The following is a 16,758-nucleotide window of genomic DNA, read 5'->3' on the forward strand; positions in this document are numbered from 1 at the left end:
AACCTCGTCTCTGCTAAAAATACAAAAATTAGCCGGTGTGGTGGCATGGGCCTGTGTTGCTGGCTCCTTGGGAGGCTGAGGTGGGAGGATTGCTTGAGCCAGGAGGTAGAAGTTGCAGTGAGCCGAGATTGTGCCTCTGCACTCCAGCCTGGGTGACAGAGCAAGACCCTGTCTCCAAAAAAAAAAAAAAAAAAGTAGCTTGAGATCATGCTCTGGAAAGCTGCTTGCTGAGCTGCTCAGGTTGAAGATCCAGAGTGTTCCTTTTAGTTCCATTTAGCCCCGTCGCGTGGAGTGAGCACAGCTCGAATAATGCTTTTTGGCTTCCAGAATGCTATTCCCTTGAGTCCCTGATTCAACCTGTGGCCCACCAGTGGGCAGAGGTGATTTTCTGTGGGGCACCGAGGGCACTCTTGAAGGCAGGAGCTCAGGGACTGCTGAGAAGTAGAAGAGCTGCTTCTCTGAGTTTCTTTTCAGGAACTCATGATGTCCTGGGAACGCTCTTGGCTCATGGCCAGAGTGTTCACTTGGGCTCCACAGGTGTGGCTTGTGGCTTTGGCTGTTGACATAGGGGCCTGTGCCGAGAGCCGTGGTGAGTGAGCAGACAGAGGGTGGATGGCTACCAGGTATAGATCCATAGTTTATGGATCCATAGTTTATACTGCTGCAGTGGTCATGTGTCCTGCCTTTGTGTGGCAGTTGTGATTTCAGATACGCTGCCTATTTGTCCCCAAAAGTCATAAAAAAATCATTCAGCAATCATGGCATATTGCCCGTTGCCTCTTTTCCTGAAATTGACAAATACTGTTTTAGATGATACCTCAAATGTTTGGTTACAAAACATCTAACTGAAAATATACAATTTCAGCTAGGCATGGTGGCTCATGCCTGTGATCCCAACACTCTGGGAGACTGAGGTGGGAGGATTGTGTGAGCCCAGGAGTTCAGGACCAGCCTGGCGAGGCAAGATTCTGTCTCTACAAAAAAATACATTAAAAAATTAGGCAGGGGGCCAGGAGCAGTGGCTCATGCCTATAATCCCAGCACTTTGGGAGGCCAAGGTGGGCAGATAACCTGAGGTCAGGAGTTGGAGACCAGCTGGCCAACATGGTGAAACCCTGTCTCTACTAAAAATGCAAAAAAATTAGCTGGATGTGGTGGTGGGTGCCTGTAATCCCAGCTAATTGGGAGGTTGAGACAGGAGAATCGCTTGAACCTAGCAGGTGGAGGTTGCAGTGAGCCGAGACTGCGCCATTGCACATTGCACTCCAGCCTGGGCAATGAAACTCTGTCTCAAAAAAAAAAAAAAGTAAAAGGAAAAGAAAAATTAGCCAGGGTTGGTGGTGTGTGCCTGTGGTCTCCGCTACCTGAGAGGCTGAGACAGGAGAATCGCTTGAACCTGGGAGGTGGAGGTTGCAGTGAGCTGAGATCATGCCACTGCACTTCAGCCTAGTGACAGCGAGACTCTGTCTCGAAAAAAAAAAAAGGTACTCACTCTGTCGACCAGTCTGGAGTGCAGTGGTGTGAGCAGGGCTCACCACGGCCTCGAACTCCCAGGCTCAGGTGATCTCACGTGATCCTCCCACCTCCGCCAAGACTGCACCATTGCACTCCAGCCTGGTCTGTCTCAAAAAACAAATAAGGGAAAAGAAAAGAAAAACCAGCCAGGGGTGGTGGTGTGTGCCTATGGTCCCAGCTGCCTGAGAGGCTGAGGCAGGAAGATCTCTTGAGCCCAGGAATTTGAGACCAGCCTGGGCAACATAGCAAAACCATGCCTCTACAAAGAAAAAACCATTAGCTAGTAGTTGAGACAGAACTGTTTTTTTTGGCGGAGGCTAGGGAAGGATGGAGGCAGATCTCTGAGGGGAGGGAGTGGCCTGCGGGCGTCCTTACTGCCCGTTTTGCCTCTCTTGGGGTAGCTGTGTCATTTCCTCTCCGCCGGTCTTCTTGGCCAACAAGCGTTTCTCATCTTCCCTTTTCTCCCCACTTCCCCGCTTCATCCCCCTTCATCCTCTCTTCCCTGCCCCTCCACAGACCCGGGGCATTTGGTGGACACTTCTGCTTGCAGTTAGGGCAAGTGGAGGTGAGTTTCCCATGGGGCGGGGGCTTGACAGCAGGGGTGGCCATCCAGACTCTCCAGAAGGGACGTGGGGCTGCTGTTGTGACCGGATCTGCCCCACATCTTTGGGCCTGCGCTGTGCCCAGTCACAGTGTCCTGAGTTCCTTTGTGTTACCTCTGCCCTATAGATCTAGGTATTGGGGGAGGGCTGGTTTCTTCCTGGGGCCACCACCACCTGGCAGCAGCCCCACAGCCAAGGGCAGGCACAGCCAAAATACATCTGCCTGGGTGGCCACAGAGCAGGGCCAGGCTCTCCTGTCCCAACCGTTTGGAGGACAGAGGGCCTGGCCCGAGGGGAGGCACTTGCTCAGCCTGCAGCTCCTGTGCCAAAGGCAGGGCAGCCTCTGGCTCTGTCTGGGGCCAAGCCTTATTTCTGGAAGCACATGGATCCTCCTTCCTTGCCACTCGGTCTAAATGTTTAGGTTACAAATATTCTGAGTGAGAAATTTCAGTCAGAGTTTGTAATGTGTAGGACGTGACGTTAGGAAGTGAAGAGCTTTCCTCTTCACTGATTCAAGATGACCAGTGCCGGGTGAGGGGAGCGGGATACTTGCTTCTTCAGAAGAATGGATCTAAAAGTTGACCTCTTCCCCAGACCGAGTCAGCATGGGAAGAGAATTGTGCTTTCACAAAAGCAGAGATGCTTTTCTGTAGCTTTCACTGTTTCTTCTCTGCTCCGGAAAATGGAGGACGAAGGAGTTCTCAGGTCCTCAGTCACTGGAATCAAGTGACATGCACGTCCAGTGAGAGTGCCTGAATGGGGCCCTCAGGTCTGAACAGAACAGCCCTGTGGCTCCCTCGAGCTGGTGCAGGAGGAAGTACAGAGGAGGGTCCGGTTCAGAGTGGTGTGAGACCAGGGTTAGATGACTGTTGCCAGTTTAGGGCTAATGAGAGATTTTTAATGGTAAATATGTAATCTCTCTTTTTTTTTTTTAAACTTTTTCTTTTTTGAGACAGGGTCTTGCTCTGTTGCCCAGGGTGGAGTGCAGTGGTGTGATCATGGCTCACTGCAGCCTTGACCTCCCACGTCAGCCTCTTGAGTAGCTGGGATTACTGGCATGCACCACCATGCCCGTCTAATTGTGTGTGTGTGTGTGTGTATGTATATATATATATATATATATATATATATATATTTTTTTTTTTTTTTTTTTAAATAAGAGTTTTGCCATGTTGCCCAGGCAGGTTAAAACCTCCTGGGCTCAAGTGATATGCCTGCCTTGGCCTCCCAAAGTGTTGAAATTATAGGCATGAGCTACTGCACCCGACAAATATGTAATCTTTTTTTAAAAAGGGAAAAGGTTGGGCGTGGTGGCTCATGCCTGTAATCCCAGCACTTTGGGAGGCTGAGGTGGGCAGATCACGAGGTCAGGAGTTCAAGACCAGCCTGGCCAATATGGTGAAACCCCATCTCTACTAAAAATACAAAAATTAGCTGGGCGTGGTGGCGGGCGCCTGTAATCCCAGCTACTTTGGAGATTGAGGCAGGAGAATTGCTTGAATCCGTAAGGTGGTTTTGTTGTTTTGAGGCATGGCCCTAGGGGCTTGTGGCAAGGGCTGAGGTGTTTGGGGAGCAGCAGTGCAGGAAAGGCCTTACTCAGGAGCAGCCGGGCTTGCAGGGATGCCCACTCCTACCTGAGTGCTGCTTCCTTGTTTCTAGCCTCTATTTAGAATTTAAAAAAAAAAAAGTATAGTACAGTATTCCAATTCATCAAAAGGAATAAAGACAGATCAGCCTGTCTGATCTGTCACCATTCGGCCTAAGCATAAGGCAGGACCCTGTGAAGTGACCTGTGTCCTCCTTCTCTCCCTGTCCCCTGCCTGGAGCCCCATGGGCCTGTGCTCAGCACACATCCCGGCGCTATGGTGTACCTGGCGGTGAGCAGTATCGGACATGTTCTCCATGTTGGTAAGCCACATACGTGCTGTAGCTTTATTAGTCTCATCTATAAATAGGGCCATTCACGCCCTCAAAAAGTTGTTAAATGAGAATGATGTGTAGGTAAATACCTGGCCCCATGCTGGCAGGGAGTGGAGCTTTAGTAAGTACTATTTTACTTCTTGCCTAATAGGTGTGAGTGTGGAAATGGGCAAATAGTCAAATTGGCAGGGAAGCAGAGCCTCCCGCCTGCTCCAGTGCTACCTGAACTCCCGTAGTGTTCTTATGCCACTGGAACTGGCTGGCAGGGGCCAGCTCTGACCTCAGAGAATTATAGGCTCATTCTAGGGCAGGAGGATATCACAGAGGGTGGAAGTGTGGCTCACACAGCCATGTCCCCATGGCTTTGAGTGGTCAATGTGTGGAATAGTGGAGGGACCATGTCTCAAGAAGATGTGGAACTCAGTAGGACATGGTGGCTCATGCCCGTAATCCCAGCACTTTGGGAGGCCAAGGTGGGTGGATCACCTGAGGTCAGGAGTTTGAGATGAGCTTCGCCAACATGGTGAAACCCCGTCTCTACTAAAAATACAAAAATTAGCTCGGTGTGGTGGCAGGCGCCTGTAGTCCCAGCTACCTGGGAGGCTGAGGCAGGAGGATCGCTGGAACCCGGGAGGCAGAGGTTGTGGTGAGCCAAGATCATGCCACTGCACTCCAGCCTTGGGGTTAGAGTGAGATTCTGTCTCAAAAAAAAAAAAAAAAAATGGAACTTAAACACAAGGCTAAACTTCTGGGTTGGAAGGAATCCAGGGATTGCCAACTCAAGACACCTGTGGCCCTGCGTGAAGCTGTCTGCCAGACGACTCTACCTAAAACCACTGTTTTTTTTTTGTTTTTTTAGGCAGAGTTTCACTCTTGTTGCCCAGGCTGGAGTGCAGTGGCGCGATCTCAGCTCACTGCAACCTCCATCTCCCAGGTTCAAGCGATTCTCCAGCCTTAGCCTCCCGAGTAGCTGGGATTATAGGCGCATGCCACCACACCCAGCTAATTTTGTATTTTTAGTAGAAATGGTTTCACCATGTTGACCAGGCCGGTCTTGAACTCCTCACCTCAGGTGATCCGCCCACCTTAGCTTCTCAAAGTGCTGGGATTACAGGTGTGAGCCACCATGCCCGGCCTGAAAGCACTTTTTCTTTTTCTTTTTTTGTTTTTTGAGATGGAGTCTTGCTCTGTCACCCAGGCTGGAATGCAGTGGTGCGATCTCAGCTCACTGCAACCTCTGCCTCCTGGGTTCAAGTGATCTCCCACCTCAGCCTCCCGAGTAGCTGGGATTACGGGCACATACCACCACACCTGGCTAATTTTTATATTTTTGTGTTTTTACAAAACTACTGGGCCTCCCAAAGTGCTGGGATTACAGACATTAAGTCACCACATCTGGCCTAAAGCACTTTTCCTTTATTCCACCTCAGTCTGCCCTTCCTCAGTGCCTGGGCAGGACCCTTAGGGAGCTGCTGGTGGGGCTCTGAATGGGTCAGGGGTATCCGGGACATCTCACAGGCTAGTGGGACTGCCAAAAACGATTCTCATCTTAAAGGTGAGTGGGGAGTTGGGCAGGGCTAGGAGAATCTGGTGTGTAGAGAAATAGCCTGAAGGCACTTTGTGCTTGCCCGGCCTCTCTGCCGAGATGTCTAGGAGGCTGATGCCTGCCTGTGGTTTCTTGTACTAGCCGTTAAGACACCAGCCATCTTCCTTGAGGGGCCTCTGCCAGCCCCTAGGGAATGAGAATTGGCCAAGAGCCAGGAAATAAGAATTAGCTGAGGACACCTGCCACCCCTGTTCCGCAGCTACCTTCTGTTCCCTGGCACAGGGCATCCCTCTAGAAGTAGTGCATGAAATTCACACAGCTGAGACCTGGCAGAGAATACAGGTGGGTTGACTGAGGCAGGGAGGCCTCCATCTGCAGGTGGCCTGAGAGCCTGTAGAGCCTCACAGTGGCACTAGGTGGCACTCCCACCCAAGGGAGTCCTAACAGAGTGGGAGGCATGGAAATAAAGGACTCCATGGCCTGAAAGAAATATAATACAAGGCAGGAAAGTAAATTTCCAGGCATTTTTTTTTTCCCCTAATGGAAATTCACTTGTAAATGATTGTTCAAAATCCAGAGGCATTTCCCCACTGAAAATACATGTGGTGGAGGTCTGGTTGGAAGGTGGGGGAGTGCTAATCTCGGCGGACTTGTGGGCTGGTTTATGGGGTTGTTTTGTTTGTTTGTTTGTTTTTTGAGACGGAGTCTTGCTGTGTCGCCCAGGCTGGAGTGCAGTGGCACGATCTCAGCTCACTGCAACCTCCATCTTCTGGGTTCACGCCATTCTCCTGCCTCAGCCTCCTGAGTAGCTGGGACTACAGGTGCCCGCCACCACGCCCGGCTAATTTTTTGTATTTTTAGTAGAGATGGGGTTTCACCGTGTTAGCCAGGATGGTCTCGATCTCCTGACCTCGTGATCCGCCCGCCTCGGCCTGCCAAAGTGCTGTGATTACAGGCATGAGCCACCGCCCCCGGCAGTTTATGGGTTTTTAAACACCCATCTGCCTTAGAGGCTTAGAATGGTTAAAAAGCAATGCGGGTGGATGCAGTGCAGCTGAGCTGGCCATTCCACAGGGAAGGGTGTGAGAGTCCCAGAGATCTCTCAGCACATGGGAGGTAGAATGTGTGCAGAAGCTGGGCTTTCCTCTGCAGACCTTTCTCCCCTGGTCTAACTGGGGCCTGGTTTTGTTCCGTCCCCAGGGACCCGTGTGGGCTGGTCTGTAAGTACTAGAGGCTTTGAGGAGGCCAGGATGGTCTTCAGGGTCTTTCCAGTTCTGGAAGTTGGTGGTGCCAGGATTCTGCGTCAGCATCTTTCTGTGCTTTAATTGCATTTTATCCCATGTCATGTGTTTTCTTGGAGTTCTGAGGTAAGAAGGGGTCTGAAGTTTCTTTGGGGCTCTGAGAATGCTGGGATCAGTTACAGTAAGTTTTCAATCTTGATGATAGGTTCTTGGGATCTTCACCTTTAAGCAAGACATAGAATGAAACCAGTTTTACTATAGGCTAATTGATGGAAGCAAGAGTTAAGTTCCTGTGAATGTTTCTGACCACAAAAACATCACTGAACTTTTAAAGACCCCAAACATTTCTAATATTAACCATTGAAATGTGAGCTATACATGCATTTATGAACAATTAATAAAAAGTTAGATAATTATTTACCTAATTACTCCAGTTCAGGGTTGCAGGTGGTCCCCTATCCGGGAAGCTCAGGGCATAGGGCGGAAACCAGTCCTGGACGGGACACCTTCCCATGGCAGGGTGCACCCACACCCACACTCACTCAGACTGGGACCATTTAGACACACCAGTGAGCCTAAGTGCACAGCTTTGGGATGTGGAGGAATCTAGGGTACTCAGAGAACACCCATGCAGACATGGGGAGAACATGCACACTCCTCACAGACAGTAGCCCTGGCTGGAATAGATTTTTTCTCATCAGTGTTATGATGACACTATTTGAGGACCTCCCGTAGTGATGTCTGGACAGGAGAATATTAGGAGCGGCTGTGTGTAAGGTATCTGCACCCTGTACCACATTCTGAGGCCCTTAGGAATGTACTGTGCCTTGCTCACCCCCGCCTCCCTGTTCCCATGGGTGCATTGTAGGTGTGGAAGAACATGGAAATCCATGGAGGAGGACCCTATCTGTCTTCTTCCCCCTGCTGCATCCCAGGGCTGTGGCTTGTCATGTAGCACTTGCTTGGGCTGGATCCAGGTAAAGACGACAGGTATATGGGGCTGTGACTGCACGCCCTTATGTCCTGTTCCAGGCGTGGCCCACCGCCCCATTTCTCCACAAGCCCTACAGACCCTCTTCTCCTGTTCCAAACCTTAATTCTTTCTTTCTTTTTGGTTTAAAAAAAGAAAGAGGTCTCACTATGTTGTCCAGGCTGGTCTCAAACTCCTGAGCTTAAGTGATCTTCCCACCCTTGGCCTCCCAAACTGCTAGGATTACAGTCATGAGCCACCATGCCCGGCCCCAAACCTTAGTTGTTTCAGAAACAAAGATGTCAGTGATAAGAAGCAGCTGGAATTGTATCCTGTTCGGTGGCTCAGAATGAGACTGAGACTTCCAAGGCCATCTCACCGTTGAATAGGGGATGGGTGTGCTCAGTTGCTCCCACAGATGTGAATGAGGCTACTTAATGCCACACTCTTTCTTTGATTGAGTGGTGATCCCTCTCAGACCTTTCTCCTCCCCTAAAAGAATTAAGCTGATTGGTCCGATCCCATGTGGGCTGAGTGCTTGTTGGGTGTCTGGCACCATGTGGGTATGGGGTGGGCTGCCAACCCGCAGACCTAGGGTCTTCCGATCTAGTGGGATGGGAAGACAGCATGCATCATCCCATGGGCTGTGGATCCTAGTAGTGAAGCAGGGAGGCCTGTGTGCTCTAGGCTGGGGCGGTCGGACTTTGTTTATGGCTGCCCCTGTTCACTGGTCTACATGAGTTTTGGAGTCAGGGCATTCTCTATGTCAGGGATGTGCAGTGCCTGGAGGGCAGAAGGTCGGGGTGAAGCCTTGTAGCTTCAAGATGGGGTGTGGGAAGGATCAGGGATTTCGCCTTCTCTGGAGCTTCCACGGCTAGCAGGGGTGCTTTCTGTTCAGTCCAGTGAAGAAGCCGGTCCTTAATGAGGTCAGCAGCGGGTGGGATTCTGAGTCTGCCTAGTGTTGGGTGGGAGTGGTGAGGGGAGGCAGCTGCTTTGGGAGGCCAGCCACAGGCTGCAGACAGGCGGCTCACAGACCAGCGAACAGACTGAGGACAGACAGGAGGCATCCCTTGGGAGCAGCCGGGCCCACCTTGCTAGTTGAGTGGGGTCCTCCCGTGACAATGACCAGGCAGAGCTGGTGCCTGCTGCCCTTCCTCTTCTCCCTGGTCTTGGCCCCTCCTCTTAAAGAGGCCCTCGGGTTGGCCTGGCGGCCCAGCAGGACTGGGGCTCAGAGGCAGCGGCGGCTTTAAGGGTGGCTGGGGTCGGTCTCCTGCCCCCGCCCCTGGTAGTCTGAGTGGCTGGAGCCCGAGCCCCGCCCACTCGCCCCAAGGCTTCGCGGCTCCGGGAGCGCCTCTGGGGAGTCGGAGCCCGGAAGCTGGAGCCACCTGCGGGTGAGTGAGCGGAGCCGGCGCCCCGGTCCGGCCGGGAGCCACAGGTGACTTTTTAGGGAGGCGCCCTGCCCCGCCCTCTCAGAGAGCCAGTGCCAGGTGGGGATGCCCTTCTAGCGCCTTCGGTCGCAGGTGGGCTCTCCCAGCTGCGACGACGCGGCCCGGCCTGAGGAGCCCTGCGGACAGGGTCGAGCGAGTCGTGGGCTTTTTTCCGTTCCCACGTGGGCATAGCCCGGGCCCGGGCTGCGTGAGCTCACTTCCTCCACGTCCATCTCCTGCCGAGCGCGGGTACGGGAAGTGAAGGGCGTACGGGAAGTGAGGCGGCTGCGGAAAGTGAGGGGGTATGGGTGGGGGAGGGCGCCGGCAGTGAGGCGGCTGTGGGAAGTGAGGGGTTGCCGGCTGGCATTGGCGGGGCCCGGGCTGGGGCGCCTCTGGCTCTGAGAGCTCCCGTCTCCTCCTCCGCGCTGCCTGAGGGACTGGGGGCAGGGTCCTGGGGAAGAGGGCAGCGCCGGAGGGCCAGGGAGCGGGTGGCAGGCTTGCTGCCTCTGCCCAGAGCCGGTTCCCCTCAGCGCCCAGGGTTGTCTGAGAGGAGGTTCCCTGTTTTTGGGCGGCTAGGACAGACCCCTGCGAGTCCTGCCTGCCGTCTTCCCAGAGCCTCCTGGGCTGCCTGCCACTGACTGGCTGAAAGGCGCCTCTGGGCCCTTCTCTTTGCTCCCTGGTCCATGTCGCCCAGGGAGTACCATTTTCCCCGTCCCCTAGTTGGAAAGTTTGCCTGCTTCTAGCTCAGGAACACAGGGAAGGCAGGGTTGTCGCCCCACTGGACGCATGCCGCTGCCTGGTGGCCCGGCCTCAGCAGAGCTGGGGAGAAAGTCAGCCCCCCTCCTCGCTCCCCGCCTCCCGGGGGGAGTGTACGGCCCGCAGTCAGGCCACTGGACACAGGATTTGGGGCCCTGGAGGTTTCTGCTGAGGCTTCAAGAGGCGTGGTCCTGGCGCTCCAGGCGCTTCCCATCAGATAGCAGGAGCCAGTTCTCAGGGTTCCTGGCTGAACACACAAGCTGCAAGGCTCCATATCCTCCGGCAGAGCTGACTGGGGGCTGCAGGCGACAGTGCCATATCCCTCATTGCCTGCTCCGCCTTGCTAAGGCTTGAACCAGAATCCAACAGGAGCAGCACTGTAAGTGTATACACGCATACCCCTACACACATCCCCGGACCTACACACACATATCCTCGCGCACACAACCCCTACCGGCACACACCCCCTCACCTACACACACCCCGTACACACACACCCCGTACACGCACACACCCCCTCACACACACCCCTACAGGCACACACCCCACACCCTCGCGCCTACACACACACACCCCTATATGCACACACCCTCATACCTACACACATGGCTCCTACATGTGCACACCCCCTCCATGCACGTAACCTCACACGCACACACCACCTATACACATAACATACCCTCACACCTAACACACCCCCTACACACCCCCACACACACACCCTCGCACCTTCACACCTATACACGCACCCCTCCATGCACATACCCTTGCACCTACACACGTATCATACATGCACACATACTTGTACCTACACGCACCTCCCCTGCATGCACAACATGCTTGCAGGCCCCAACCCAACCTGTAGTAACTGCTGCCTGGCCTGGGTGCATTCATCCACTTCAGTTGGAATGTTCCATTCCACTGGTGGGGGGGCAGGTATTGTGGTCTTTACCCTGGTTGGTGAGGGATGGGTGGGGACATTGTCCTACTGCTCTGGTATGGATCCCCAGAACAGCATGTCCTGACAAAGGTGCTCCCCACCCCCCATAGGGTCCTATCAGCCATTGCTTCCTACTCACAAGGCCAGTCACTGCCCGCAAGTTTGGGTTCCTGTGTTAGAACTGCCACCTAGGCCCCTCTTATTTCATCTTTCCTGTGGTGGAAACCCCTGCCTCCACCGGTGTGAGGTTGAGTTTTTGGAGAGGTGAGGTGTTGGAAGCCAGGTCTGAGGCTGCGTCACGCTCCTGGGTGGAAGTGGGGTTTCTGAGCAGTTATTCTGGGCCATGGTTGCAGCTGTGCTCTGAGCCTCAAGGGAGTGGGTAGCAGGAATTTACTTTCCCATTTTCCAGATGTACAAACCAAGACTTAGAGAGTACCTGTGACTTGCCAAGGCCTTTCCCTGCTCTCAGGGCAGGGGTAGAGGAAGGCAGCCAGAATTGCAGTGACCGGGTTGTCACCAGCCACAAGACCCTCTGAGTTCTCATGTTGCAGGTGACTGGCCCTTAGGCTATGTAATGACATTAAAGTCCTATTGGTCACAACCCTAAACTCATCTCCACAGAATGTCTTTGAGGCTTAGAAGGGAGGGAAGGTGTCAGCGCTTCCTCCATTCTGGGTACCCTTCTTGCAAGTTCCTCATCCAGGGCCTGAGGCTCCCACCTCATGTCACCCTCAAGACAGCCAGAAAGGATGAAATCTTTGGCTTGGGGTTCCAGGGCTGTCATAGGCAGAGGGCAAGCTGGGCTCTGAAATGGGGAGGCCAGAAACACTGCTGGCCAAGGAATTGGCTTTACCCTTGGGAAGCAAGAAGGCAGCGACCTCTAAGCGCCCCTTCCCTCTATCCTGCAGCTCTGAGAGGGACTGGCAGTGCTCAGCCTGTGTCCTGTGGCAAAGCTGGATTCATTTTCCTTCCTGGCGATCTTTTGGGGCCCACAGGTGGTAATTTGGAGGCACTGACACCCTGGTCTCGGTGCCTGTTTTAGAAGAGGCAGAACAGTGATGTCAAGGATCTGAATGAGCAAGGACCCCATGCCCTCACTGGGCTCACCAGCAGGTGCAGTGCCGCAGCCTGGCCTCTCAGGATCGTTCTTAGTCTCTCCAGGGCCCACCTTTCCCTGATGGGCATCTGACTTGGCCCCTGGCCTCATGTGCCTCGATTCCTTAGTAGGGCCCCTCTGAGACTGGAGGCCAGACCCAGCCCCTCACAGCACCATGGAAGAATGAAATGCCAAGGCTCACAGGGGAACCTGCTTTGAGAACCCAAGGTTTTTGGCCAAACTAGGTTCATCTGGGTTCATCTTTCTGATACATTCAGGGCTGTGGTGGTCACTGTCCCACATGGCAGATCAGGGAGGAAAACTGGCAGGAGGCTGGGGTTCCCCAAGGCCCCTCCTCTCTGCCTCCCCTCAAGGCCATGCTTGCCTCCCTGTGAATCCTGGCTGTGAGCTCAGCTCCAAGCCTGCACTCTATCCACCAGGGAAAGAGCTTCCCCTTTGGAACCAGGCACCAGGCTCACCCCTGACTGCTGTTACCCCTCTGTTTCCCTGGCAGCTGGCAGGAGGCCAGCATGGAGCCTGCTGGGCCAGGGAGGGTGGGGTGTGTGCTCAGTATGTTGGCGGAGTGATTGGAGTGACACAGCCCTGGAGGCCTGGACCCTGGGGCTGAAGCCGGGGTGTCTGTGGGTCTGGGCCTTGCAATGGGATGGGCCTCTTGTGCCTGTGCCAATTTCCTGGTGCCGGCATCTTCTCGAGGGAGGATGCTGGTGTGTATCTGTTTGCTGGTGGGTAGGTGCCCTCCTGCCTGACCCACCTGCAGTGAGCTGTCCCCATCGCTCATTTAGGAGAGGGGCCTGGGCCAGCCCCAGCCACTGCCTGGATCAGTGGAGAAATCCATGCTTGTGTCCAGAGCTTAGTCACCTTATTGTCCTGGCTCCAAGAGGCCACTGAATCCCATACCCGGGGCTTCGGTGACTCTAGCAGGCAGGTGCCCGGGTGGAATCTTCTCCTCTGTGGCTGAGGAGGGTTTGCCAGGGCGTCAGATGTTCGACCGCGCGCGACCACAGTGATGTCTGAGTTCCGCCTCACAGCAGGCTGGCCATGTCTGGCCTATTCTTTGCTTTAGGCGGCAGCTCTTGGGGCCACATTTCATCATTTAAGGATGGTGACAGGTGCCTGCCCCCTTCCTGGGCAGTGGTTGGGGGTGAAGGACGGGACGGGTGGGCCCCCCTGTCAGCCCATATCCTGGAGGGCCTTGATTGTCTGGGCTGAGATAGCAGCAGCTTTGGCATGTTTGCTCTTCCTTCCGATATCTGTGCAGGCCAACGTGGAGAGGCTTTGTAGGGGCCGGGCCTGTCCTCCCCGCTGGCCAAAATGCTTTTCTGAAGCAAAGATGGAAAAAGGGGAGTGGAACTGGTTTGGGCTGCAGTCCTGGCTTGTTCCCAGCCCCAGGCTGGGTTTCCCCACATGCACAGCTTTCTGGAGCAGGGAGCTGGGTATTTTGTGTGTGTGTTGCGGGGCGGGGGTCAAGGCCAGGAGGGGTGAGGAGAGAGCCACAGCAGGTAAGATGCCAGGTTCTCACCAGGGCGCCTCTCGTGGCTTCCCGCTCATCTCATTCCTCAGATGCTACTTTGTAACCTGAATTGAAAATGGGTCAGGTCCTGGCAAGGGAGGGGCCACACCGCAGACTGGCTGACGCGGTGCTGGGCCTGGGCCTGGGCCTGGGCCTGGAGCATGGGGCTCAAGTTCCCACCTTGTGTGTTTGGAGCTGAGTGGTGCCTGAAAACCCTGGCAGCAGTGGCTGGTCCCCTCCCTGTCATGGCTTACTGGACCCAGCAGCCTGAGGGCCTTGCCCCCTGCTGCCTCCCCAGGCCAGCTAAGGAAGAGGATGAGCAGTGCAGGCTGGCTCAGCCCCGGGTAGCAGGGACAGGGCAGGTGGCCAGGACTGGGGACAGTGGGCTTCAGTGCAGGGGCTTTTGCACTGGGCTGCAAGCCCTGAGCAGGTGACCTGAGCAGGTGTGTGACTAGTGCCTGTCTGTCTGCAATAGCCCTGACCCTCTAATCTGCACCCTGTGAGCCACCAAGACTGAACCAAGCCCAGGAAGCAGCGCCACCAACCGGCCTCGCAGAGGCAGAGGCCCTGGAGCAGTGACAGCACAGGAGATCCGCTGGCTCAGGGGAAGGGGAGGAAAGAGGAAAACAAAGGGAGTGATCGAGTGAGCCTCGCCCCGCCCTCCCTGTGCCGGCCCATGATGTGTCAGTCAGAGGCGCGGCGAGGACCAGAGCTCCGTGCGGCGAAATGGTGAGATGCTGCCCACCGCGCCCTAACCCCACGGTTCCCCGCCACAACCTCCGGAAGGTCAGAGTTCACATCCAGCGGCCTCGCAGTAGAGGTGGCGGCAAGGGGACTGGTGGTCAGCCCCCGAGGCTGGAGGGGCCCGGCCTGGGGGGCCTGAGTGCCCTGAGTCGGAGAGCCCGCTTCAGGTATCTTTGGTTCCAACCACGAGGAGGGCCCAGCAGGGGGAGGCTGCCAGCGGGCCTCAGACCTCAGGCCTGTGATATTCCCTACCCTGGTGCTCCCAGGCCCCCTCCTCCCAGCCCAGACCCTTGCCTCTGCACCCCACCTGGGAGAGAGGCTTCCCCATCCCCCTTCCTGCCCGCGTGAGGGGTGCAGCTCTTCCCGATTGGTCCCTGCTCTTCTGCAGTGAGTGGGGCAGATGGCAAAGCCAGAGGGGAGCAGTGATTTGTCTTTGCTTGGCCCCTGCCACCTTCCTGGACCTTTTAAAAATACACCGGGGTGGGATGGGAGAGAAAGCTGCGGAGATGCGACCGCCTCTGAGCTTGAGCCTGAGCGGGGTTCGCTGCTGGTTTGCCTTTCCTGCTCTGCTGCTTCTATCAGCTGAGATGCCGCTTTGTTCCTTGGTTTGCTCGGCGACTGGGAGAGAGCACAGTCCCAGATGGCAGCCGTAGATTAGCCAAATCAGTTACTTTGCAGATGAGGAAACTGAGGCCTGGGGACGTTCTGAGTGGATGGCAGTGTGGTCTCCTGCTGGCTACCCTGGGTCTCAGGAGCATTTGCTAGGCCTAGGCACGGACAGGGTGGGGTGGGCCTTGTTTCTGCTCAGGAGGCCAGGGTTGTGGTGGAAAGGCTCGTCCAGCCTCTGCTCTGGCTCTGGTGAAGCTGAGCCCCTGCTGAGTGCCCTGCATTTGTGCTGGGAGGGTGGGGAGAGGCGGGATCACATTTGCAAAAACGGGGGGGGGGGGCTTGGGTCTTGTGTGTGTGTGTGTGTGTGTGTGTGTGTGCGCGCAGCCCCAGCAGAGCAGACAGGTGCTTGAGAGCTTGTGGTGGGGAGGTTTTGTTCACAAACCTGTGGATGGGTTTTCAGAACCTGGCCTGTTACAGAAAGACCATGCAGATGGATGGCACCATAGCTATGTGGTGCTGGTAGGTGGGGTGTAAATGCTCCCTTTGAGAGTTTGTCTGGCCTTGGCCCCGTAATTTAGCAGATGAGGAAAGGGGGGCCTGGAACCATGAAAAGAATATCCCAGATCCTGCAAAGGATGGTAGCAGAAGACTGAGCAAATGGTTACCCAGCTGGCTGGGTCGTAGCTCCTCAGTGCTATGCGCTGCCATGCCAGTGCCTGTGTGGCAGAGCTGGCCCCTGGGGCTCGCTCTCCTGGGCCATGGAGGCTGAGGAATGTGAGGCAGGCCCTGCACCCTGCTCTCCCCTCCCTGGGCCCAGGTACTTGGGTCTGGAGGCCCTTGCTGGGAGCTGCTGCGGCTGAGAGGTGCCCCGCAGCTGGGCCTGACTCTCCTCTTGCGGCTGCCCCCACATTCCCAGTCCTCCCCAGCTGGCTGGCGGGTGGCAGAGCCTGGGAAATGAGTCTGCTAGCCAGAGGCAGCCAAACCCCTGACTCAGAATGGGGTTGGGACAAGGGGGCACAGCCAGTGTTTGCTGGGCTCCATCACCCCATGGCAAGGTAGCTTGCCAACAAGGGTAGGTAGACAGGAGGAATCCTGCCCTGGGTGTAGGTAGCAGTCTCCTGGGTCCCGCCTAGAGCCTGGCCACTGACCTGGCTGTGCATGGACCTGTGCCCTGCAGGTTGCACTTCCCCCAGCTGGCCCTGAGGCGGAGGCTGGGGCAGCTGAGCTGCATGTCCAGACCCGCCCTGAAACTGCGCTCCTGGCCCTTGACCGTCCTCTACTACCTCCTGCCCTTCGGCGCCCTCAGACCGCTCAGCCGGGTGGGATGGAGGCCCGTAAGCAGGGTAAGTGTGCACAGGGCCCTGTGGCCCGGACCTGCCCTCTGGGCAGGCCCGAGGTTGGGGTGAGGAGAGACTGAGGTGACGGTGAGCTGTCAGAAGCAGAGGGTCATCTTCAGTGGGTCAGGGTTGGAAGGTTCATTGGTGGGCAAGGCCAGGGCAGCTTTTGAAAAGGCCACTACCTGGGCCGCGGAAGTGACTGCGAGGGCATGCCGTGCCCTGCCCGCTCCCCTAGCCTGCCTCGTTTCTGCCGTTTGGGGCTCCGGTTCTGGAAGGAACCCAGCCTGGGGATTCAGAAAATGGCGTCTGTCTCTGACTTTTCTGTGTTCAGGCAGAAAACAGCTTAGCGGTGATTCTGAGCGGAAGCCAAATTAATTCTGGGATGCCAAAGGGTGGTTCAGGAAGGATGGATCCTGTTTGGGTTCCTTAGGGTGAGGACACCTTTAAGGAGCCCAGAGGCCTGCCCCAGGAATGGTCAAGGGAACTGGCTTGGCCCCTCCCGGCCCCTAGAGGGCTCACTCTTG

General features: G+C 55.6%; 1 protein-coding gene across 13 annotated transcripts in view; it reads left to right on the forward strand.

The window, feature by feature from the left end:
• PISD (phosphatidylserine decarboxylase) overlaps nt 1-16,758 on the forward strand; it is a 44,555-nt gene that overhangs the window by 23,140 nt on the left and 4,657 nt on the right. For 2 of the 13 annotated variants that reach the window (XM_050806740.1, XM_050806743.1), the window contains exons 2-3: nt 14,020-14,455; nt 16,075-16,240. The exons of 1 other annotated variant lie outside the window; for it this stretch is intronic. In XM_050806740.1, coding sequence (XP_050662697.1) covers nt 14,271-14,455; nt 16,075-16,240 — 351 coding nt within the window. In that variant the 5' untranslated portion in view covers nt 14,020-14,270. Of the gene's footprint in view, nt 1-6,360; nt 7,802-9,098; nt 9,230-9,264; nt 9,471-9,728; nt 10,357-14,019; nt 14,456-15,272; nt 15,417-16,074; nt 16,241-16,758 lie in introns of those variants that run through there. 10 more of the 13 variants (XM_050806741.1, XM_050806739.1, XM_050806748.1 and 7 more) reach the window with 10 other exon arrangements.

Source organism: Macaca thibetana, chromosome 10 (assembly GCF_024542745.1).
Source record: "Macaca thibetana thibetana isolate TM-01 chromosome 10, ASM2454274v1, whole genome shotgun sequence".
Classification (NCBI taxonomy): Eukaryota; Metazoa; Chordata; class Mammalia; order Primates; family Cercopithecidae; genus Macaca; species Macaca thibetana.